Consider the following 25078-nt stretch of genomic DNA (forward strand, 5'->3'; position numbering starts at 1 on the left):
CACTCAGTCCAATACAGTGCTACACCAGCACTCAGTCCAATACAGTACTACACCAGCCCTCAGTCCAATACAGTACTACACCAGCACTCAGCCTAATACAGTACTACACCAGCACTCAGTCCAATACAGTACTACACCAGCCCTCAGTCCAATACAGTATTACACCAGCACTCAGTCCAATACAGTACTACACCAGCACTCAGTCCAATACAGTACTACACCAGCACTCAGTCCAATACAGTACTACACCAGCATTCAGTCCAATACAGTACTACACCAGCACTCAGTCAAATACAGTACTACACCAGCCCTCAGTCCAATACAGTACTACACCAGCACTCAGTCCAATACAGTACTACACCAGCCCTCAGTCCAATACAGTACTACACCATGTTTTTGCGTGGTCAAGTTCACTCATTGAAGCGGAGTTGAAGTTAGCTGATGCCTTGGTTCGGTGCTGCCTCAGCTCTCACAGGAAGTGTTGCTCTCTGTCACTAGAAACTCTCAGTGAAGCCAGGTACGAGTGAAGCTACCATGGCCTATGTTGTCACAGAGGGAATAAGAGCACTGGCCCTTTAATAACATGGCACGATACAAAACGGTCTCTGAACAGAACTCAGAGCTACAGACAGGACCACAATCCAGTGCTATAGCCCTTTCTCTCACCTGCTGCCTCCTGGGTACTGTAGTCAACGGTAGTAACTGTGACAGCTCTGTGGGTTGAGTGCCACTGTAGTCATTGCTCTGTGGTGTCTTGGGTATTGTAGTTCGGATGCTGACTCCAACTCTCTATCTCTCCCTCTCTCGCTCTATCTCCCTCTCCCCCTCTCCCTCTTCCTCTCCCTCTCTCTCTGTCTCCCTCTCTCTCTATCTCTCTCCCTCCCTCTCTCTCCCTCTCCCTCTTTCTCTCTCCCTACATTCTCTCTTTTTCTCAGGTATTGGAACTCTCTGAGTAACCTGGTGGCATCGCTGCTTAACTCTGTTCGCTCCATCGCCTCCCTGTTACTGCTACTCTTCCTCTTCATCATCATCTTCAGCCTGCTCGGCATGCAGCTCTTCGGAGGCAAGTTCAACTTTGACGAGACGCGCCGGTCAACCTTCGACAACTTTCCCCAGTCGCTGCTCACCGTCTTTCAGGTAGGGAGAGAAGGGAAAATGATGGAGAATCTGTTTGGTTCTATTGTACTCTATTATGATCTAGTTTACTCTACTGTACTCTATTATACTGTAGTCTACTCTACTGTACTCTATTATAATCTAGTCTACTCTACTGTACTCTATTATACTGTAGTCTACTCTACTGTACTCTATTATACTGTACTCTACTCTACTGTACTCTATTATACTGTAGTCTACTCTACTGTACTCTACTGTACTCTATTATACTGTAGTCTACTCTACTGTACTCTATTATAATCTAGTTTACTGTACTCTGTTATACTATAGTCTACTGTACTCTACTGTACTCTATTATACTGTAGTCTACTCTACTGTACTCTATTATAATCTAGTTTACTGTACTCTATTATACTGTAGTCTACTCTACTGTACTCTATTATACTGTAGTCTACTCTACTGTACTCTATTATAATCTAGTTTACTGTACTCTATTATACTATAGTCTACTGTACTCTACTGTACTCTATTGTACTGTAGTCTACTCTACTGTACTCTATTATGATCTAGTTTACTCTACTGTACTCTATTATACTGTAGTCTACTCTACTGTACTCTATTATAATCTAGTCTACTCTACTGTACTCTATTATACTGTAGTCTACTCTACTGTACTCTATTATACTGTAGTCTACTCTACTGTACTCTATTATACTGTAGTCTACTCTACTGTACTCTACTGTACTCTATTATTCTGTAGTCTACTCTACTGTACTCTATTATAATCTAGTTTACTGTACTCTATTATACTATAGTCTACTGTACTCTACTGTACTCTCTTGTACTGTAGTCTACTCTACTGTACTCTGTTATAATCTAGTTTACTGTACTCTATTATAATCTAGTTTACTCTACTGTACTCTATTATACTATAGTCTACTCTACTGTACTCTATTATAATCTAGTTTACTGTACTTTATTATAGTCTAGTCTTCTCTACTCTACTATATTGTACTCTAGTCTAGTCTACTGTACTCTATTGTACTGTAGTCTACTGTACTATATTATACTCTAGTCTAGTCTACTGTACTTTATTATAGTCTAGTCTTCTCTATTGTACTCTATTATACTGTAGTCTACTCTACTATACTCTATTATACTCTAGTTTACTGTACTATATTATACTCCAGTCTAGTCTACTGTACTCTATTATACTCTAGTTTACTGTACTCTATTATACTCTAGTTCACTGTACTCTATTATGCTCTAGTCTACTGTACTCTATTATACACTAGTCTTCTGTACTCTATTATACTTGAGTTTACTGTACTCTAATATACTCTAGTCTACAGTACTCTATTATACTCTAGTCTACTCTACTGTACTATATTGCACTCGAGCCAACTGTACTCTATTATACTCTAGTATACTGTACTCTAGTATACTATAGTCTAGTCTACTGTACTCTATTATACTCTAGTCTTCTGTTCTCTATTATACTGTAGTATACTGTTCTCTATTATACTGTAGTCTACTCTACTGCACTCTTCTATACTCTAGTCTAGTCTACTGTTCTCTATTATACTCTAGTCTACTGTACTATATTATACTCTATTATACTCTTGTATACTGTACTATATTATACTCTAGTCTACTGTACTCTATTATACTCTAGTATACTGTACTCTATTATACTCTAGTATACTGTACTATATTATACTCTAGTCTACTGTACTCTAATATACTCTAGTCTACTCTACTATACTATATTATACTCGAGTCTATTGTACTCTATTATACTCTAGTATACTCTACTCTATTATACTGTAGTCTACTATACTGTACTCTATAATACTGTACTCGTTTATACTGTAGTCTACTTTACTCTGTTATACTGTAGTCTACTGTACTGGACTCTATTATACTCTAGTCTACTGTACTGTACTATATTATACTCTAGTCTTCTCTACTGTACTCTGTTATACTGTAGTCTACTGTATTGTACTCTATTATACTTTACTCCACTCTACTCTATTCTCAAGGTCCAGTCATTTGAGTAACTGTAACATTCTTGTTGTCTATGGTGCCTATGGTGAATAGTTTTGTCTATGGTGAATAGTTGTTGTCTATGGTGCCTATGGTGAATAGTTGTTTCCTATGGTGAATAGTTGTTGTCTATGGTGAATAGTTGTTGTCTATGGTGAATAGTTGTTGTCTATGGTGAATAGTTGTTGCCTATGGTGAATAGCTGTTGTCTATGGTGCCTATGGTGAATAGTTGGTGCCTATGGTGAATAGTTGTTGTCTATGGTGAATAGTTGTTGTCTATGGTGAATAGTTGTTGTCTATGGTGAATAGTTGTTGTCTATGGTGAATAGTTGTTGTCTATGGTGAATAGTTGGTGCCTATGGTGAATAGTTGTTGTCTATGGTGAATAGTTGTTGTCTATGGTGAATAGTTGTTGTCTATGGTGAATAGTTGTTGTCTATGGTGAATAGTTGGTGTCTATGGTGAATAGTTGGTGCCTATGGTGAATAGTTGTTGTCTATGGTGAATAGTTGTAGTCTATGGTGAATAGTTGTTGTCTATGGTGAATAGTTGTTGTCTATGGTGTGTATGGTGAATAGTTGTTGCATATGGTGAATAGTTGTTGCCTATGGTGAATAGTTGTTGTCTATGGTGAATAGTTGTTGTCTATGGTGCCTATGGTGAATAGTTGCTATCTATGGTGAATAGGTGTTGTCTATGGTGAATAGTTGTTGTCTATGGTGAATAGTTGTTGTCTATGGTGAATAGTTGGTGTCTATGGTGAATAGTTGTTGTCTATGGTGAATAGTTGTTGTCTATGGTGAATAGTTGTTGTCTATGGTGCCTATGGTGAATAGTTGTTGTCTATGGTGAATAGTTGTTGTCTATGGTGCCTATGGTGAATAGTTGCTATCTATGGTGAATACTTGTTGTCTATGGTGAATAGTTGTTGTCTATGGTTAATAGTTGTTGTCTATGGTGAATAGTTGTTGCCTATGGTGAATAGTTGGTGCCTATGGTGAATAGTTGTTGTCTATGGTGAATAGTTGTTGTCTATGGTGAATAGTTGTTGTCTATGGTGAATAGTTGTTGCATATGGTGAATAGTTGCTATCTATGGTGAATAGTTGTTGTCTATGGTGAATAGTTGTTGTCTATGGTGAATAGTTGTTGTCTATGGTGTGTATGGTGAATAGTTGTTGCATATGGTGAATAGTTGTTGCCTATGGTGAATAGTTGTTGTCTATGGTGAATAGTTGTTGTCTATGGTGCCTATGGTGAATAGTTGCTATCTATGGTGAATAGGTGTTGTCTATGGTGAATAGTTGTTGTCTATGGTGAATAGTTGTTGCCTATGGTGAATAGTTGTTGTCTATGGTGAATAGTTGTTGCCTATGGTGAATAGTTGTTGTCTATGGTGAATAGTTGTTGTCTATGGTGAATAGTTGTTGTCTATGGTGAATGGTTGTTGTCTATGGTGAATGGTTGTTGTCTATGGTGAATAGTTGTTGTCTATGGTGAATAGTTGTTGTCTATGGTGAATAGTTATTGTCTATGGTGAATAGTTGTTGTCTATGGTGAATAGTTGTTGTCTATGGTGAATAGTTGTTGTCTATGGTGAATAGTTGTTGTCTATGGTGAATGGTTGTTGTCTATGGTGAATAGTTGTTGTCTATGGTGAATAGTTGTTGTCTATGGTGAATAGTTATTGTCTATGGTGAATAGTTGTTGTCTATGGTGAATAGTTGTTGCCTATGGTGAATAGTTGTTGTCTATGGTGAATAGTTGTTGTCTATGGTGAATAGTTGTTGCCTATGGTGAATAGTTGTTGCCTATGGTGAATAGTTGTTGTCTATGGTGAATAGTTGTTGTCTATGGTGAATAGTTGTTGTCTATGGTGAATAGTTGTTGCCTATGGTGAATAGTTGTTGTCTATGGTGAATAGTTATTCATGTTGTAGTTTTCCTCCTTCATCTGTTGTTCCTGTGTGTGTGTTCTCAGATCCTGACAGGTGAGGACTGGAACTCAGTGATGTATGACGGCATCATGGCCTACGGAGGGGCGTCCTTCCCAGGGATGCTAGTCTGCATCTACTTCATCATCCTGTTCATCTGTGGAAACTGTATCCTTGTAAAGAACAGATGTGTGTAAGGCCTTTCACACTGACAGAGGACATGATGCTTTATATCCAGAACCATCAGCAGGATGATTGTTCTCCTGTCATCCCAGTTCATTGTAATACCACTGGTATGGTATCTCAGATGTTTCCTCAATGACTAGGAGTAGCCTGAAATCCAAACCATATAAGGTAAGACAGAGTGATATTCAGTTTGGATTCCAGGCTACTCAAGTATCAGGGTTGATTGTTGTCAACTCAACTCTTCACTCAGTCATGTCACCCAGGTGTTTTGTTCTACACAACATGGTGAGTGATAAGCTGACACTTCATTGTTTGCTAGCTGAAGCCATACTCCACTTCCTTGACTCCACCTCCCTGACCAGATATCCTGCTGAATGTCTTCTTGGCCATCGCCGTGGACAACCTGGCTGATGCTGAGAGTCTGACGTCAGCACAGAAGGAGGAGGAGGAGGAGAAGGAGAGGAAGAAGCTGGCCAGGTAATTTGCATGATGTGTGTGTGTGTGTGTGTGTGTGTGTGTGTGTGTGTGTGTGTGTGTGTGTGTGTGTGTGTGTGTGTGGTGTGTGTGTGTGTGTGTGTGTGTGTGTGTGTGTGTGTGTGTGCATCCACATCCATTCAAGTGTGTATGCCTGAGTGGTTTTGCTCCATTCTGACACAGAACGGCCAGTCCGGAGAAGCGTCATGTCAATGAAAAGCCCCCGATGATCGAGGCAGAAGAGAAGAAGGAGGAGAAGATTGAGCTGAAGTCCATCACCTCAGACAGAGAGACAACCAATGCCACCAAGGTATGTCTCAGACACACCTGTCCTCGTTAGATACACCTGTCCTTGTTAGATACACCTGTCCTCGTTAGACACACCTGTCCTCGTTAGACACACCTGTCCTCGTTAGACACACCTGTCCTCGTTAGACACACCTGTCCTCGTTAGACACATCTGTCCTCGTTAGAAACACCTGTCCTCGTTAGATGCACCTGTCCTTGTTAGATATACCTGTCCTCGTTAGATACACCTGTCCTCGTTAGACACACCTGTCCTCGTTAGACACACCTGTCCTCGTTAGAAACACCTGTCCTCGTTAGACACACCTGTCCTCGTTAGATATACCTGTCCTCATTAGATGCACCTGTCCTCGTTAGATACACCTGTCCTCGTTAGATATACCTGTCCTCGTTAGATATACCTGTCCTCGTTAGATGCACCTGTCCTCGTTAGATATACCTGTCCTCATTAGATGCACCTTTCCTCGTTAGATACACCTGTCCTCGTTAGATATACCTGTCCTCGTTAGATACACATGTCCTCGTTAGATATACCTGTCCTCGTTAGATATACCTGTCCTCGTTAGATATACCTGTCCTCGTTAGATATACCTGTCCTCGTTAGATATACCTGTCCTCGTTAGATACACATGTCCTCGTTAGATATACCTGTCCTCGTTAGATACACCTGTCCTCGTTAGATATACCTGTCCTCGTTAGATACACATGTCCTCATTAGAAACACCTGTCCTCCTGACTGGAGACACCAGTCCTCCGAAGTTGTATTGTAATATTATCTAGTCATGTCAATACTTCACTTTACAGATTCAACAATATAAAATATGTTTGGTTTAGTTAGTATCAGTCTAATTCTTCATCTGTAAAAACACATGTCTACTCTCAGCAGGTGGTATGGTGTTTCCTTTTAAAAGTAGTGTCACTAGTTCTGTCAGTATTGAGGCTGATGTGGAGCTGTGTTACTGTGTTTTGACAGATCAACATTGATGAGTACCAAGTAGATGTGAATGAAGAGAAGAACCCGTATCCAGCTAATGATTTTCCAGGTACCACTGTACCGGTAATAAAAAGTAAGCCGGACCTTTCTAAGGGCTGAACCACACTGGACAACAAGCAGGAGCAGAGAACCAAATCACATCAAAGCATTAAGAGACTTCCACACTCAAATCAGGACATTCACAACATTATGTTGTTCTGGTTCTCTCTCTCTTTTGTCTGCTGTGCTTTGCCCCTGTTGATGCTAGAATGTTGTGTGAGGGGGTGTTGATATTAGAATGTTGTGTGAGGGGGTGTATTGATGCTAGAATGTTGTGTGAGGGGGTGTATTGATGCTAGAATGTTGTGTGAGGGGGTGTTGATATTAGAATGCTGTGTGAGGGGGTGTTGATATTAGAATGTTGTGTGAGGGGGTGTTGATGTTAGAATGTTGTGTGAGGGGGTGTTGATGTTAGAATGTTGTGTGAGGGGGTGTTGATGCTAGAATGTTGTGTGAGGGGGTGTTGATGCTAGAATGTTGTGTGAGGGGGTGTTGATATTAGAATGCTGTGTGAGGGGGTGTTGATGTTAGAATGTTGTGTGAGGGGGTGTTGATGCTAGAATGTTGTGTGAGGGGGTGTTGATGCAAGAATGTTGTGTGAAGGGGTGTATTGATGTTAGAATGTTGTGTGAGGGGGTGTGTTGATATTAGAATGTTGTGTGAGGGGGTGTATTGATGTTAGAATGTTGTGTGAGGGGGTGTTGATATTAGAATGTTGTGTGAGGGGGTGTGTTGATGTTAGAATGTTGTGTGAGTGGGTGTGTTGATGTTAGAATGTTGTGTGAGGGGGTGTTGATGCTAGAATGTTGTGTGAGGGGGTGTATTGATATTAGAATGTTGTGTGAGGGGGTGTTGATGCTAGAATGTTGTGTGAGGGGGTGTTGATATTAGAATGTTGTGTGAGGGGGTGTTGATGTTAGAATGTTGTGTGAGGGGGTGTTGATGCTAGAATGTTGTGTGAGGGGGTGTTGATGCTAGAATATTGTGTGAGGGGGTGTATTGATGTTAGAATGTTGTGTGAGGGGGTGTATTGATATTAGAATGTTGTGTGAGGGGGTGTTGATGTTAGAATGTTGTGTGAGGGGGTGTATTGATGTTAGAATGTTGTGTGAGGGGGTGTATTGATGTTAGAATGTTGTGTGAGGGGGTGTGTTGATGTTAGAATGTTGTGTGAGGGGGTGTTGATATTAGAATGCTGTGTGAGGGGGTGTTGATATTATAATGTTGTGTGAGGGGGTGTTGATGTTAGAATGTTGTGTGAGGGGGTGTTGATGTTAGAATGTTGTGTGAGGGGGTGTTGATGCTAGAATGTTGTGTGAGGGGGTGTTGATGCTAGAATGTTGTGTGAGGGGGTGTTGATATTAGAATGCTGTGTGAGGGGGTGTTGATGTTAGAATGTTGTGTGAGGGGGTGTTGATGCTAGAATGTTGTGTGAGGGGGTGTTGATGCAAGAATGTTGTGTGAAGGGGTGTATTGATGTTAGAATGTTGTGTGAGGGGGTGTGTTGATATTAGAATGTTGTGTGAGGGGGTGTATTGATGTTAGAATGTTGTGTGAGGGGGTGTTGATATTAGAATGTTGTGTGAGGGGGTGTGTTGATGTTAGAATGTTGTGTGAGTGGGTGTGTTGATGTTAGAATGTTGTGTGAGGGGGTGTTGATGCTAGAATGTTGTGTGAGGGGGTGTATTGATATTAGAATGTTGTGTGAGGGGGTGTTGATGCTAGAATGTTGTGTGAGGGGGTGTTGATATTAGAATGTTGTGTGAGGGGGTGTTGATGTTAGAATGTTGTGTGAGGGGGTGTTGATGCTAGAATGTTGTGTGAGGGGGTGTTGATGCTAGAATATTGTGTGAGGGGGTGTATTGATGTTAGAATGTTGTGTGAGGGGGTGTATTGATATTAGAATGTTGTGTGAGGGGGTGTTGATGTTAGAATGTTGTGTGAGGGGGTGTATTGATGTTAGAATGTTGTGTGAGGGGGTGTATTGATGTTAGAATGTTGTGTGAGGGGGTGTGTTGATGTTAGAATGTTGTGTGAGGGGGTGTGTTGATGTTAGAATGTTGTGTGAGGGGGTGTGTTGATATTAGAATGTTGTGTGAGGGGGTGTTGATGCTAGAATGTTGTGTGAGGGGGTGTTGATGCAAGAATGTTGTGTGAAGGGGTGTATTGATGTTAGAATGTTGTGTGAGGGGGTGTGTTGATATTAGAATGTTGTGTGAGGGGGTGTATTGATGTTAGAATGTTGTGTGAGGGGGTGTTGATATTAGAATGTTGTGTGAGGGGGTGTGTTGATGTTAGAATGTTGTGTGAGTGGGTGTGTTGATGTTAGAATGTTGTGTGAGGGGGTGTTGATGCTAGAATGTTGTGTGAGGGGGTGTATTGATATTAGAATGTTGTGTGAGGGGGTGTTGATGCTAGAATGTTGTGTGAGGGGGTGTTGATATTAGAATGTTGTGTGAGGGGGTATTGATGTTAGAATGTTGTGTGAGGGGGTGTTGATGCTAGAATGTTGTGTGAGGGGGTGTTGATGCTAGAATATTGTGTGAGGGGGTGTATTGATGTTAGAATGTTGTGTGAGGGGGTGTATTGATATTAGAATGTTGTGTGAGGGGGTGTTGATGTTAGAATGTTGTGTGAGGGGGTGTATTGATGTTAGAATGTTGTGTGAGGGGGTGTATTGATGTTAGAATGTTGTGTGAGGGGGTGTGTTGATGTTAGAATGTTGTGTGAGGGGGTGTGTTGATGTTAGAATGTTGTGTGAGGGGGTGTGTTGATATTAGAATGTTGTGTGAGGGGGTGTTGATGCTAGAATGTTGTGTGAGGGGGTGTTGATGCAAGAATGTTGTGTGAAGGGGTGTATTGATGTTAGAATGTTGTGTGACGGGGTGTGTTGATATTAGAATGTTGTGTGAGGGGGTGTATTGATGTTAGAATGTTGTGTGAGGGGGTGTTGATATTAGAATGTTGTGTGAGGGGGTGTGTTGATGTTAGAATGTTGTGTGAGTGGGTGTGTTGATGTTAGAATGTTGTGTGAGGGGGTGTTGATGCTAGAATGTTGTGTGAGGGGGTGTATTGATATTAGAATGTTGTGTGAGGGGGTGTTGATGTTAGAATGTTGTGTGAGGGGGTGTATTGATGTTAGAATGTTGTGTGAGGGGGGGTTGATGTTAGAATGTTGTGTGAGGGGGTGTTGATGTTAGAATGTTGTGTGAGGGGGTGTATTGATGTTAGAATGTTGTGTGAGAGGGTGTATTGATGTTAGAATGTTGTGTGAGGGGGTGTTGATGTTAGAATGTTGTGTGAGGGTGTGTTGATGCTAGAATGTTGTGTGAGGGGGTGTTGATATTAGAATGTTGTGTGAGGGGGTGTATTGATATTAGAATGTTGTGTGAGGGGGTGTTGATATTAGGATGTTGTGTGAGGGGGTGTATTGATGTTAGAATGTTGTGTGAGGGGGTGTTGATGTTAGAATGTTGTGTGAGCGGGTGTTGATGTTAGAATGTTGTGTGAGCGGGTGTTGATTTTAGAATGTTGTTTGAGGGGGTGTTGATGTTAGAATGTTGAATGAGGGGGTGTATTGATGTTAGAATGTTGTGTGAGGGGGTGTTGATGTTAGAATGTTGTGTGAGGGGGTGTATTGATGTTAGAATGTTGTGTGAGGGGGTGTATTGATGTTAGAATGTTGTGTGAGGGGGTGTTGATTTTAGAATGTTGTGTGAGGGGGTGTTGATGTTAGAATGTTGTGTGAGGGGGTGTATTGATGTTAGTATGTTGTGTGAGGGTGTGTTGATGCTAGAATGTTGTGTGAGGGTGTGTTGATGCTAGAATGTTGTGTGAGGGGGTGTTGATATTAGAATGTTGTGTGAGGGGGTGTATTGATGTTAGAATGTTGTGTGAGGGGGTGTTGATTTTAGAATGTTGTGTGAGGGGGTGTTGATGTTAGAATGTTGTGTGAGGGGGTGTATTGATGTTAGAATGTTGTGTGAGGGGGTGTTGATGTTAGAATGTTGTGTGAGGTGGTGTTGATGTTAGAATGTTGTGTGAGGGGGTGTATTGATGTTAGAATGTTGTGTGAGGGGATGTATTGATGTTAGAATGTTGTGTGAGGGGGTGTTGATGTTAGAATGTTGTGTGAGGGGGTGTATTGATGTTAGAATGTTGTGTGAGGGGGTGTATTGATGTTAGAATGTTGTGTGAGGGGGTGTGTTGATGTTAGAATGTTGTGTGAGGGGGTGTGTTGATGTTAGAATGTTGTGTGAGGGGGTGTGTTGATATTAGAATGTTGTGTGAGGGGGTGTTGATGCTAGAATGTTGTGTGAGGGGGTGTTGATGCAAGAATGTTGTGTGAAGGGGTGTATTGATGTTAGAATGTTGTGTGACGGGGTGTGTTGATATTAGAATGTTGTGTGAGGGGGTGTATTGATGTTAGAATGTTGTGTGAGGGGGTGTTGATATTAGAATGTTGTGTGAGGGGGTGTGTTGATGTTAGAATGTTGTGTGAGTGGGTGTGTTGATGTTAGAATGTTGTGTGAGGGGGTGTTGATGCTAGAATGTTGTGTGAGGGGGTGTATTGATATTAGAATGTTGTGTGAGGGGGTGTTGATGTTAGAATGTTGTGTGAGGGGGTGTATTGATGTTAGAATGTTGTGTGAGGGGGGGTTGATGTTAGAATGTTGTGTGAGGGGGTGTTGATGTTAGAATGTTGTGTGAGGGGGTGTATTGATGTTAGAATGTTGTGTGAGAGGGTGTATTGATGTTAGAATGTTGTGTGAGGGGGTGTTGATGTTAGAATGTTGTGTGAGGGTGTGTTGATGCTAGAATGTTGTGTGAGGGGGTGTTGATATTAGAATGTTGTGTGAGGGGGTGTATTGATATTAGAATGTTGTGTGAGGGGGTGTTGATATTAGGATGTTGTGTGAGGGGGTGTATTGATGTTAGAATGTTGTGTGAGGGGGTGTTGATGTTAGAATGTTGTGTGAGCGGGTGTTGATGTTAGAATGTTGTGTGAGCGGGTGTTGATTTTAGAATGTTGTTTGAGGGGGTGTTGATGTTAGAATGTTGAATGAGGGGGTGTATTGATGTTAGAATGTTGTGTGAGGGGGTGTTGATGTTAGAATGTTGTGTGAGGGGGTGTATTGATGTTAGAATGTTGTGTGAGGGGGTGTATTGATGTTAGAATGTTGTGTGAGGGGGTGTTGATTTTAGAATGTTGTGTGAGGGGGTGTTGATGTTAGAATGTTGTGTGAGGGGGTGTATTGATGTTAGAATGTTGTGTGAGGGGGTGTGTTGATGCTAGAATGTTGTGTGAGGGGGTGTTGATATTAGAATGCTGTGTGAGGGGGTGTTGATATTATAATGTTGTGTGAGGGGGTGTTGATGTTAGAATGTTGTGTGAGGGGGTGTTGATGTTAGAATGTTGTGTGAGGGGGTGTTGATGCTAGAATGTTGTGTGAGGGGGTGTTGATGCTAGAATGTTGTGTGAGGGGGTGTTGATATTAGAATGCTGTGTGAGGGGGTGTTGATGTTAGAATGTTGTGTGAGGGGGTGTTGATGCTAGAATGTTGTGTGAGGGGGTGTTGATGCAAGAATGTTGTGTGAAGGGGTGTATTGATGTTAGAATGTTGTGTGAGGGGGTGTGTTGATATTAGAATGTTGTGTGAGGGGGTGTATTGATGTTAGAATGTTGTGTGAGGGGGTGTTGATATTAGAATGTTGTGTGAGGGGGTGTGTTGATGTTAGAATGTTGTGTGAGTGGGTGTGTTGATGTTAGAATGTTGTGTGAGGGGGTGTTGATGCTAGAATGTTGTGTGAGGGGGTGTATTGATATTAGAATGTTGTGTGAGGGGGTGTTGATGCTAGAATGTTGTGTGAGGGGGTGTTGATATTAGAATGTTGTGTGAGGGGGTGTTGATGTTAGAATGTTGTGTGAGGGGGTGTATTGATGTTAGAATGTTGTGTGAGGGGGTGTATTGATGTTAGAATATTGTGTGAGGGGGTGTATTGATGTTAGAATGTTGTGTGAGGGGGTGTATTGATGTTAGAATGTTGTGTGAGGGGGTGTTGATGTTAGAATGTTGTGTGAGGGGGTGTATTGATGTTAGAATGTTGTGTGAGGGGGTGTATTGATGTTAGAATGTTGTGTGAGGGGGTGTGTTGATGTTAGAATGTTGTGTGAGGGGGTGTACTGATGTTAGAATGTTGTGTGAGGGGGTGTATTGATATTAGAATGTTGTGTGAGGGGGTGTTGATGTTAGAATGTTGTGTGAGGGGGTGTATTGATGTTAGAATGTTGTGTGAGGGGGTGTATTGATGTTAGAATGTTGTGTGAGGGGGTGTATTGATATTAGAATGTTGTGTGAGGGGGTGTATTGATGTTAGAATGTTGTGTGAGGGGGTGTATTGATGTTAGAATGTTGTGTGAGGGGGTGTATTGATGTTAGAATGTTGTGTGAGGGGGTGTGTTGATGTTAGAATGTTGTGTGAGGGGGTGTTGATGCTAGAATGTTGTGTGAGGGGGTGTATTGATGTTAGAATGTTGTGTGAGGGGGTGTTGATATTAGAATGTTGTGTGAGGGGGTGTATTGATGTTAGAATGTTGTGTGAGGGGGTGTTGATGTTAGAATGTTGTGTGAGGGGGTGTTGATGCTAGAATGTTGTGTGAGGGGGTGTTGATGCTAGAATGTTGTTTGAGGGGGTGTTGATGTTAGAATGTTGTGTGAGGGGGTGTATTGATGTTAGAATGTTGTGTGAGGGGGTGTTGATGTTAGAATGTTGTGTGAGGGGGTGTATTGATGTTAGAATGTTGTGTGAGGGGGTGTGTTGATGTTAGAATGTTGTGTGAGGGGGTGTTGATGTTAGAATGTTGTGTGAGGGGGGTATTGATGTTAGAATTTTGTGTGAGGGTGTGTTGATGTTAGAATGTTGTGTGAGGGTGTGTGTTGATATTAGAATGTTGTGTGAGGGAGGTATTGATGTTAGAATGTTGTGTGAGGGGTGTTGATGCTAGAATGTTGTGTGAGGGGGTGTATTGATGTTAGAATGTTGTGTGAGGGGGTGTGTTGATGTTAGAATGTTGTGTGAGGGGGTGTTGATATTAGAATGCTGTGTGAGGGGGTGTTGATATTAGAATGTTGTGTGAGGGGGTGTTGATGTTAGAATGTTGTGTGAGGGGGTGTTGATGTTAGAATGTTGTGTGAGGGGGTGTATTGATGTTAGAATGTTGTGTGAGGGGGTGTTGATGCTAGAATGTTGTGTGAGGGGGTGTTGATGTTAGAATGTTGTGTGAGGGGGTGTTGATGTTAGAATGTTGTGTGAGGGGGTGTTGATGTTAGGGTGTATTGATGTTAGAATGTTGTGTGAGGGGGTGTTGATGTTAGAATGTTGTGTGAAGGGTGTGTTGATGCTAGAATGTTGTGTGAGGGGTGTTGATATTAGAATGTTGTGTGAGGGGGTGTATTGATGTTAGAATGTTGTGTGAGGGGGTGTATTGATGTTAGAATGTTGTGTGAGGGGGTGTGTTGATGTTAGAATGTTGTGTGAGGGGGTGTATTGATGTTAGAATGTTGTGTGAGGGGGTGTTGATATTAGAATGTTGTGTGAGGGGGTGTGTTGATGTTAGAATGTTGTGTGAGTGGGTGTGTTGATGTTAGAATGTTGTGTGAGGGGGTGTTGATGCTAGAATGTTGTGTGAGGGGGTGTATTGATATTAGAATGTTGTGTGAGGGGGTGTTGATGCTAGAATGTTGTGTGAGGGGGTGTTGATATTAGAATGTTGTGTGAGGGGGTGTTGATGTTAGAATGTTGTGTGAGGGGGTGTATTGATGTTAGAATGTTGTGTGAGGGGGTGTATTGATGTTAGAATGTTGTGTGAGGGGGTGTTGATGTTACAATGTTGTGTGAGGGGGTGTATTGATATTAGAATGTTGTGTGAGGGGGTGTTGATGCTAGAATGATGTGTGAGGGGGTGTTGATATTAGAATGTTGTGTGAGGGGGTGTATTGATGTTAGAATGTTGTGTGAGGGGGTGTTGATGCTAGAATGTTGTGTGATGGGGGGTATTGATGTTAGAATGTTGTGTGAGGGGGTGTATTGATATTAGAATGTTGTGTGAGGGGGTTTTTTGATGTTAGAATTGTGTGAGGGGGTGTATTGATGTTAGAATGTTGTGTGAGGGGGTGTGTTGATATTAGAATGTTGTGTGAGGGGGTGTACTGATGTTAGAATGTTGTGTGAGGGGGTGTATTGATATTAGAATGTTGTGTGAGGGGGTGTTGATGTTAGAATGTTGTGTGAGGGGGTATATTGATATTAGAATGTTGTGTGAGGGGGTGTATTGATGTTAGAATGTTGTGTGAGGGGGTGTATTGATATTAGAATGTTGTGTGAGGGGGTGTATTGATGTTAGAATGTTGTGTGAGGGGGTGTATTGATGTTAAAATGTTGTGTGAGGGGGTGTATTGATATTAGAATGTTGTGTGAGGGGGTGTATTGATATTAGAATGTTGTGTGAGGGGGTGTATTGATGCTAGAATGTTGTGTGAGGGGGTGTATTGATGTTAGAATGTTGTGTGAGGGGGTGTTGATATTAGAATGTTGTGTGAGGGGGTGTATTGATATTAGAATGTTGTGTGAGGGGGTGTTGATGTTAGAATGTTGTGTGAGGGGGTGTTGATGCTAGAATGTTGTGTGAGGGGGTGTTGATGCTAGAATGTTGTTTGAGGGGGTGTTGATGTTTGAATGTTGTGTGAAGGGGTGTGTTGATGTTAGAATGTTGTGTGAGGGGGTGTATTGATGTTAGAATGTTGTGTGAGGGGGTGTATTGATGTTAGAATGTTGTGTGAGGGGGTGTGTTGATGTTAGAATGTTGTGTGAGGGGGTGTTGATGTTAGAATGTTGTGTGAGGGGGGTATTGATGTTAGAATTTTGTGTGAGGGTGTGTTGATGTTAGAATGTTGTGTGAGGGTGTGTGTTGATATTAGAATGTTGTGTGAGGGAGGTATTGATGTTAGAATGTTGTGTGAGGGGTGTTGATGCTAGAATGTTGTGTGAGGGGGTGTATTGATGTTAGAATGTTGTGTGAGGGGGTGTATTGATGTTAGAATGTTGTGTGAGGGGGTGTTGATTTTAGAATGTTGTGTGAGGGGGTGTTGATGTTAGAATGTTGTGTGAGGGGGTGTATTGATGTTAGAATGTTGTGTGAGGGGGTGTTGATGTTAGAATGTTGTGTGAGGGGGTGTATTGATGTTAGAATGTTGTGTGAGGGGGTGTATTGATGTTAGAATGTTGTGTGAGGGGGTGTTGATTTTAGAATGTTGTGTGAGGGGGTGTTGATGTTAGAATGTTGTGTGAGGGGGTGTATTGATGTTAGAATGTTGTGTGAGGGGGGGTTGATGTTAGAATGTTGTGTGAGGGGGTGTTGATGTTAGAATGTTGTGTGAGGGGGTGTATTGATGTTAGAATGTTGTGTGAGAGGGTGTATTGATGTTAGAATGTTGTGTGAGGGGGTGTTGATGTTAGAATGTTGTGTGAGGGTGTGTTGATGCTAGAATGTTGTTTGAGGGGGTGTTGATATTAGAATGTTGTGTGAGGGGGTGTATTGATATTAGAATGTTGTGTGAGGGGGTGTTGATATTAGGATGTTGTGTGAGGGGGTGTATTGATGTTAGAATGTTGTGTGAGGGGGTGTTGATGTTAGAATGTTGTGTGAGGGGGTGTTGATGTTAGAATGTTGTGTGAGGGGGTGTGTTGATATTAGAATGTTGTGTGAGGGGGTGTATTGATGTTAGAATGTTGTGTGAGGGGGTGTATTGATGTTAGAATGTTGTGTGAGGGGGTGTATTGATGTTAGAATGTTGTGTGAGGGGGTGTGTTGATATTAGAATGTTGTGTGAGGGGGTGTATTGATGTTAGAATGTTGTGTGAGGGGGTGTATTGATGTTAAAATGTTGTGTGAGGGGGTGTTGATGTTAGAATGTTGTGTGAGGGGGTGTATTGATGCTAGAATGTTGTGTGAGGGAGTGTATTGATATTAGAATGTTGTGTGAGGGGGTGTTGATATTAGAATGTTGTGTGAGGGGGGGTATTGATGTTAGAATTTTGTGTGAGGGGGTGTATTGATGTTAGAATGTTGTGTGAGGGGGTGTTGATGCTAGAATGTTGTGTGAGGGGGTGTTGATGCTAGAATGTTGTGTGAGGGGTGTATTGATGTTAGAATGTTGTGTGAGGGGGTGTTGATGCTAGAATGTTGTGTGAGGGGGTGTTGATGCTAGAATGTTGTGTGAGGGGGTGTATTGATGTTAGAATGTTGTGTGAGGGGGTGTTGATGCTAGAATGTTGTGTGAGGGGGTGTTGATGCTAGAATGTTGTGTGAGGGGTGTATTGATGTTAGAATGTTGTGTGAGGGGGTGTATTGATGCTAGAATGTTGTGTGAGGGGGTGTATTGATGTTAGAATGTTGTGTGAGGGGGTGTATTGATGTTAGAATGTTGTGTGAGGGGGTGTATTGATGTTAGAATGTTGTGTGAGGGGGTGTATTGATGTTAGAATGTTGTGTGAGGGGGTGTATTGATGTTAGAATGTTGTGTGAGGGGGTGTATTGATGTTAGAATGTTGTGTGAGGGGGTGTATTGATATTAGAATGTTGTGTGAGGGGGTGTTGATGCAAGAATGTTGTGTGAGGGGGTGTATTGATGTTAGAATGTTGTGTGACGGGGTGTGTTGATATTAGAATGTTGTGTGAGGGGGTGTATTGATGTTAGAATGTTGTGTGAGGGGGTGTTGATATTAGAATGTTGTGTGAGGGGGTGAATGTTGTGTGAGGGGGTGTATTGATATTAGAATGTTGTGTGAGGGGGTGTTGATGTTAGAATGTTGTGTGAGGGGGTGTATTGATGTTAGAATGTTGTGTGAGGGGGTGTATTGATGTTAGAATGTTGTGTGAGGGGGTGTATTGATATTAGAATGTTGTGTGAGGGGGTGTTGATGTTAGAATGTTGTGTGAGGGGGTGTTGATGTTAGAATGTTGTGTGAGGGGGTGTTGATGTTAGAATGTTGTGTGAGGGGGTGTTGATGTTAGAATGTTGTGTGAGGGGGTGTATTGATGTTAGAATGTTGTGTGAGGGGGTGTATTGATGTTAGAATGTTGTGTGAGGGGGTGTATTGATGTTAGAATGTTGTGTGAGGGGGTGTATTGATGTTAGAATGTTGTGTGAGGGGGTGTTGGTGTTGATATTAGAATGTTGTGTGAGGGGGGGTATTGATGTTAGAATTTTGTGTGAGGGGGTGTATTGATGTTAGAATGTTGTGTGAGGGGGTGTTGATGCTAGAATGTTGTGTGAGGGGGTGTTGATGCTAGAATGTTGTGTGAGGGGTGTATTGATGTTAGAATGTTGTGTGAGGGGGTGTTGATGCTAGAATGTTGTGTGAGGGGGTGTTGATGCTAGAATGTTGTGTGAGGGGGTGTATTGATGTTAGAATGTTGTGTGAGGGGGTGTTGATGCTAGAATGTTGTGTGAGGGGGTGTTGATGCTAGAATGTTGTGTGAGGGGTGTATTGATGTTAGAATGTTGTGTGAGGGGGTGTATTGATGCTAGAATGTTGTGTGAGGGGGTGTATTGATGTTAGAATGTTGTGTGAGGGGGTGTATTGATGTTAGAATGTTGTGTGAGGGGGTGTATTGATATTAGAATGTTGTGTGAGGGGGTGTATTGATGTTAGAATGTTGTGTGAGGGGGTGTATTGATGTTAAAATGTTGTGTGAGGGGGTGTATTGATATTAGAATGTTGTGTGAGGGGGTGTATTGATATTAGAATGTTGTGTGAGGGGGTGTATTGATGCTAGAATGTTGTGTGAGGGGGTGTATTGATGTTAGAATGTTGTGTGAGGGGGTGTTGATATTAGAATGTTGTGTGAGGGGGTGTATTGATATTAGAATGTTGTGTGAGGGGGTGTTGATGTTAGAATGTTGTGTGAGGGGGTGTATTGATGTTAGAATGTTGTGTGGGGGGGTGTATTGATGCTAGAATGTTGTTTGAGGGGGTGTTGATGTTTGAATGTTGTGTGAGGGGGTGTATTGATGTTAGAATGTTGTGTGAAGGGGTGTGTTGATGTTAGAATGTTGTGTGAGGGGGTGTATTGATGTTAGAATGTTGTGTGAGGGGGTGTATTGATGTTAGAATGTTGTGTGAGGGGGTGTGTTGATGTTAGAATGTTGTGTGAGGGGGTGTTGATGTTAGAATGTTGTGTGAGGGGGGTATTGATGTTAGAATGTTGTGTGAGGGTGTGTTGATCTTAGAATGTTGTGTGAGGGTGTGTGTTGATATTAGAATGTTGTGTGAGGGAGGTATTGATGTTAGAATGTTGTGTGAGGGGGTGTTGATGCTAGAATGTTGTGTGAGGGGGTGTATTGATGTTAGAATGTTGTGTGAGGGGGTGTATTGATGTTAGAATGTTGTGTGAGGGGGTGTTGATTTTAGAATGTTGTGTGAGGGGGTGTTGATGTTAGAATGTTGTGTGAGGGGGTGTATTGATGTTAGAATGTTGTGTGAGGGGGTGTTGATGTTAGAATGTTGTGTGAGGGGGTGTATTGATGTTAGAATGTTGTGTGAGGGGGTGTATTGATGTTAGAATGTTGTGTGAGGGGTTGTTGATTTTAGAATGTTGTGTGAGGGGGTGTTGATGTTAGAATGTTGTGTGAGGGGGTGTATTGATGTTAGAATGTTGTGTGAGGGGGGGTTGATGTTAGAATGTTGTGTGAGGGGGTGTTGATGTTAGAATGTTGTGTGACGGGGTGTATTGATGTTAGAATGTTGTGTGAGAGGGTGTATTGATGTTAGAATGTTGTGTGAGGGGGTGTTGATGTTAGAATGTTGTGTGAGGGTGTGTTGATGCTAGAATGTTGTTTGAGGGGGTGTTGATATTAGAATGTTGTGTGAGGGGGTGTATTGATATTAGAATGTTGTGTGAGGGGGTGTTGATGTTAGAATGTTGTGTGAGGGGGTGTTGATGTTAGAATGTTGTGTGAGGGGGTGTGTTGATGTTAGAATGTTGTGTGAGGGTGTGTATTGATGTTAGAATGTTGTGTGAGGGGGTGTATTGATGTTAGAATGTTGTGTGAGGGGGTGTATTGATGTTAGAATGTTGTGTGAGGGGGAGTGTTGATATTAGAATGTTGTGTGAGGGGGTGTATTGATGTTAGAATGTTGTGTGAGGGGGTGTATTGATGTTAAAATGTTGTGTGAGGGGGTGTTGATGTTAGAATGTTGTGTGAGGGGGTGTATTAATGCTAGAATGTTGTGTGAGGGAGTGTATTGATATTAGAATGTTGTGTGAGGGGGTGTTGATATTAGAATGTTGTGTGAGGGGGGGTATTGATGTTAGAATTTTGTGTGAGGGGGTGTATTGATGTTAGAATGTTGTGTGAGGGGGTGTTGATGCTAGAATGTTGTGTGAGGGGGTGTTGATGCTAGAATGTTGTGTGAGGGGTGTATTGATGTTAGAATGTTGTGTGAGGGGGTGTTGATGCTAGAATGTTGTGTGAGGGGGTGTTGATGCTAGAATGTTGTGTGAGGGGGTGTATTGATGTTAGAATGTTGTGTGAGGGGGTGTTGATGCTAGAATGTTGTGTGAGGGGGTGTTGATGCTAGAATGTTGTGTGAGGGGTGTATTGATGTTAGAATGTTGTGTGAGGGGGTGTATTGATGCTAGAATGTTGTGTGAGGGGGTGTATTGATGTTAGAATGTTGTGTGAGGGGGTGTATTGATGCTAGAATGTTGTGTGAGGGGGTGTATTGATGTTAGAATGTTGTGTGAGGGGGTGTATTGATATTAGAATGTTGTGTGAGGGAGTGTTGATGTTAGAATGTTGTGTGAGGGGGTGTATTGATGTTAGAATGTTGTGTGAGGGGGTGTGTTGATATTAGAATGTTGTGTGAGGGGGTGTATTGATATTAGAATGTTGTGTGAGGGGGTGTTGATGTTAGAATGTTGTGTGAGGGGGTGTATTGATATTAGAATGTTGTGTGAGGGGGTGTTGATGCTAGAATGTTGTGTGAGGGGGTGTTGATATTAGAATGTTGTGTGAGGGGGTGTATTGATGTTAGAATGTTGTGTGAGGGGGTGTTGATGCTAGAATGTTGTGTGAGGGGGGGTATTGATGTTAGAATGTTGTGTGAGGGGGTGTATTGATATTAGAATGTTGTGTGAGGGGGTGTATTGATGTTAGAATTGTGTGAGGGGGTGTATTGATGTTAGAATGTTGTGTGAGGGGGTGTGTTGATATTAGAATGTTGTGTGAGGGGGTGTACTGATGTTAGAATGTTGTGTGAGGGGGTGTATAGATATTAGAATGTTGTGTGAGGGGGTGTTGATGTTAGAATGTTGTGTGAGGGGGTGTATTGATATTAGAATGTTGTGTGAGGGGGTGTATTGATGTTAGAATGTTGTGTGAGGGGGTGTATTGATATTAGAATGTTGTGTGAGGGGGTGTATTGATGTTAGAATGTTGTGTGAGGGGGTGTATTGATGTTAAAATGTTGTGTGAGGGGGTGTATTGATATTAGAATGTTGTGTGAGGGGGTGTATTGATATTAGAATGTTGTGTGAGGGGGTGTATTGATGCTAGAATGTTGTGTGAGGGGGTGTATTGATGTTAGAATGTTGTGTGAGGGGGTGTTGATATTAGAATGTTGTGTGAGGGGGTGTATTGATATTAGAATGTTGTGTGAGGGGGTGATGATGTTAGAATGTTGTGTGAGGGGGTGTTGATGCTAGAATGTTGTTTGAGGGGGTGTATTGATATTAGAATGTTGTGTGAGGGGGTGTTGATGTTTGAATGTTGTGTGAGGGGGTGTTGATGCTAGAATGTTGTGTGAAGGGGTGTGTTGATGTTTGAATGTTGTGTGAAGGGGTGTGTTGATGTTAGAATGTTGTGTGAGGGGGTGTATTTATGTTAGAATGTTGTGTGAGGGGGTGTATTGATGTTAGAATGTTGTGTGAGGGGGTGTATTGATGTTAGAATGTTGTGTGAGGGGGTGTTGATGTTAGAATGTTGTGTGAGGGGGGTATTGATGTTAGAATGTTGTGTGAGGGTGTGTTGATGTTAGAATGTTGTGTGAGGGGGTGTGTTGATATTAGAATGTTGTGTGAGGGAGGTATTGATGTTAGAATGTTGTGTGAGGGGGTGTTGATGCTAGAATGTTGTGTGAGGGGGTGTATTGATGTTAGAATGTTGTGTGAGGGGGTGTATTGATGTTAGAATGTTGTGTGAGGGGGTGTTGATTTTAGAATGTTGTGTGAGGGGGTGTTGATGTTAGAATGTTGTGTGAGGGGGTGTATTGATGTTAGAATGTTGTGTGAGGGGGTGTTGATGTTAGAATGTTGTGTGAGGGGGTGTATTGATGTTAGAATGTTGTGTGAGGGGGTGTATTGATGTTAGAATGTTGTGTGAGGGGGTGTTGATTTTAGAATGTTGTGTGAGGGGGTGTTGATGTTAGAATGTTGTGTGAGGGGGTGTATTGATGTTAGAATGTTGTGTGAGGGGGTGTTGATGTTAGAATGTTGTGTGAGGGGGTGTTGATGTTAGAATGTTGTGTGAGGGGGTGTATTGATGTTAGAATGTTGTGTGAGGGGGTGTATTGATGTTAGAATGTTGTGTGAGGGGGTGTATTGATGTTAGAATGTTGTGTGAGGGGGTGTTGATGTTAGAATGTTGTGTGAGGGGGGTATTGATGTTAGAATGTTGTGTGAGGGTGTGTTGATGTTAGAATGTTGTGTGAGGGGGTGTGTTGATATTAGAATGTTGTGTGAGGGAGGTATTGATGTTAGAATGTTGTGTGAGGGGGTGTTGATGCTAGAATGTTGTGTGAGGGGGTGTATTGATGTTAGAATGTTGTGTGAGGGGGTGTATTGATGTTAGAATGTTGTGTGAGGGGGTGTTGATTTTAGAATGTTGTGTGAGGGGGTGTTGATGTTAGAATGTTGTGTGAGGGGGTGTATTGATGTTAGAATGTTGTGTGAGGGGGTGTTGATGTTAGAATGTTGTGTGAGGGGGTGTATTGATGTTAGAATGTTGTGTGAGGGGGTGTATTGATGTTAGAATGTTGTGTGAGGGGGTGTTGATTTTAGAATGTTGTGTGAGGGGGTGTTGATGTTAGAATGTTGTGTGAGGGGGTGTATTGATGTTAGAATGTTGTGTGAGGGGGTGTTGATGTTAGAATGTTGTGTGAGGGGGTGTTGATGTTAGAATGTTGTGTGAGGGGGTGTATTGATGTTAGAATGTTGTGTGAGAGGGTGTATTGATGTTAGAATGTTGTGTGAGGGGGTGTTGATGTTAGAATGTTGTGTGAGGGTGTGTTGATGCTAGAATGTTGTGTGAGGGGGTGTTGATATTAGAATGTTGTGTGAGGGGGTGTATTGATATTAGAATGTTGTGTGAGGGGGTGTTGATATTAGGATGTTGTTTGAGGGGGTGTATTGATGTTAGAATGTTGTGTGAGGGGGTGTTGATGTTAGAATGTTGTGTGAGGGGGTGTATTGATGTTAGAATGTTGTGTGAGGGGGTGTTGATGTTAGAATGTTGTGTGAGGGGGTGTTGATGTTAGAATGTTGTGTGAGGGGGTGTATTGATGTTAGAATGTTGTGTGAGGGGGTGTATTGATGTTAGAATGTTGTGTGAGGGGGTGTATTGATGTTAGAATGTTGTGTGAGGGGGTGTTGATGTTAGAATGTTGTGTGAGGGGGGTATTGATGTTAGAATGTTGTGTGAGGGTGTGTTGATGTTAGAATGTTGTGTGAGGGGGTGTGTTGATATTAGAATGTTGTGTGAGGGAGGTATTGATGTTAGAATGTTGTGTGAGGGGGTGTTGATGCTAGAATGTTGTGTGAGGGGGTGTATTGATGTTAGAATGTTGTGTGAGGGGGTGTATTGATGTTAGAATGTTGTGTGAGGGGGTGTTGATTTTAGAATGTTGTGTGAGGGGGTGTTGATGTTAGAATGTTGTGTGAGGGGGTGTATTGATGTTAGAATGTTGTGTGAGGGGGTGTTGATGTTAGAATGTTGTGTGAGGGGGTGTATTGATGTTAGAATGTTGTGTGAGGGGGTGTATTGATGTTAGAATGTTGTGTGAGGGGGTGTTGATTTTAGAATGTTGTGTGAGGGGGTGTTGATGTTAGAATGTTGTGTGAGGGGGTGTATTGATGTTAGAATGTTGTGTGAGGGGGTGTTGATGTTAGAATGTTGTGTGAGGGGGTGTTGATGTTAGAATGTTGTGTGAGGGGGTGTATTGATGTTAGAATGTTGTGTGAGAGGGTGTATTGATGTTAGAATGTTGTGTGAGGGGGTGTTGATATTAGAATGTTGTGTGAGGGGGTGTATTGATATTAGAATGTTGTGTGAGGGGGTGTTGATATTAGGATGTTGTTTGAGGGGGTGTATTGATGTTAGAATGTTGTGTGAGGGGGTGTTGATGTTAGAATGTTGTGTGAGGGGGTGTGTTGATGTTAGAATGTTGTGTGAGGGGGTGTGTTGATGTTAGAATGTTGTGTGAGGGGGTGTATTGATGTTAGAATGTTGTGTGAGGGGGTGTATTGATGTTAGAATGTTGTGTGAGGGGGTGTATTGATGTTAGAATGTTGTGTGAGGGGGTGTGTTGATATTAGAATGTTGTGTGAGGGGGTGTATTGATGTTAGAATGTTGTGTGAGGGGGTGTATTGATGTTAAAATGTTGTGTGAGGGGGTGTTGATGTTAGAATGTGTTGATGTTAGAATGTTGTGTGAGGGGGTGTTGATGTTAGAATGTTGTGTGAGGGGGGTTGATATTAGAATGTTGTGTGAGGGGGTGTATTGATGTTAGAATTGTGTGAGGGGGTGTATTGATGTTAGAATGTTGTGTGAGGGGGTGTGTTGATATTACAATGTTGTGTGAGGGGGGGTACTGATGTTAGAATGTTGTGTGAGGGGGTGTATTGATGTTAGAATGTTGTGT

The 25078-nt window shown here is 42.1% G+C and overlaps 1 protein-coding gene across 2 annotated transcripts in view; it reads left to right on the plus strand.

The window, feature by feature from the left end:
• The window catches only part of cacna1c (calcium voltage-gated channel subunit alpha1 C), a 587915-nt gene that overhangs the window by 494365 nt on the left and 68472 nt on the right, over positions 1–25078 (plus strand). For both annotated transcript variants that reach the window (XM_082977959.1, XM_082977960.1), the window contains exons 14-18: positions 936–1137; positions 5144–5264; positions 5645–5759; positions 5940–6066; positions 7036–7129. In XM_082977959.1, coding sequence (XP_082834085.1) covers positions 936–1137; positions 5144–5264; positions 5645–5759; positions 5940–6066; positions 7036–7129 — 659 coding nt within the window. The remainder of the gene's footprint in view (positions 1–935; positions 1138–5143; positions 5265–5644; positions 5760–5939; positions 6067–7035; positions 7130–25078) is intronic.

The sequence above is a fragment of the Salmo salar genome, chromosome 07 (genome assembly GCF_965601325.2).
Source record: "Salmo salar chromosome 07, fSalSal1, whole genome shotgun sequence".
Classification (NCBI taxonomy): Eukaryota; Metazoa; Chordata; class Actinopteri; order Salmoniformes; family Salmonidae; genus Salmo; species Salmo salar.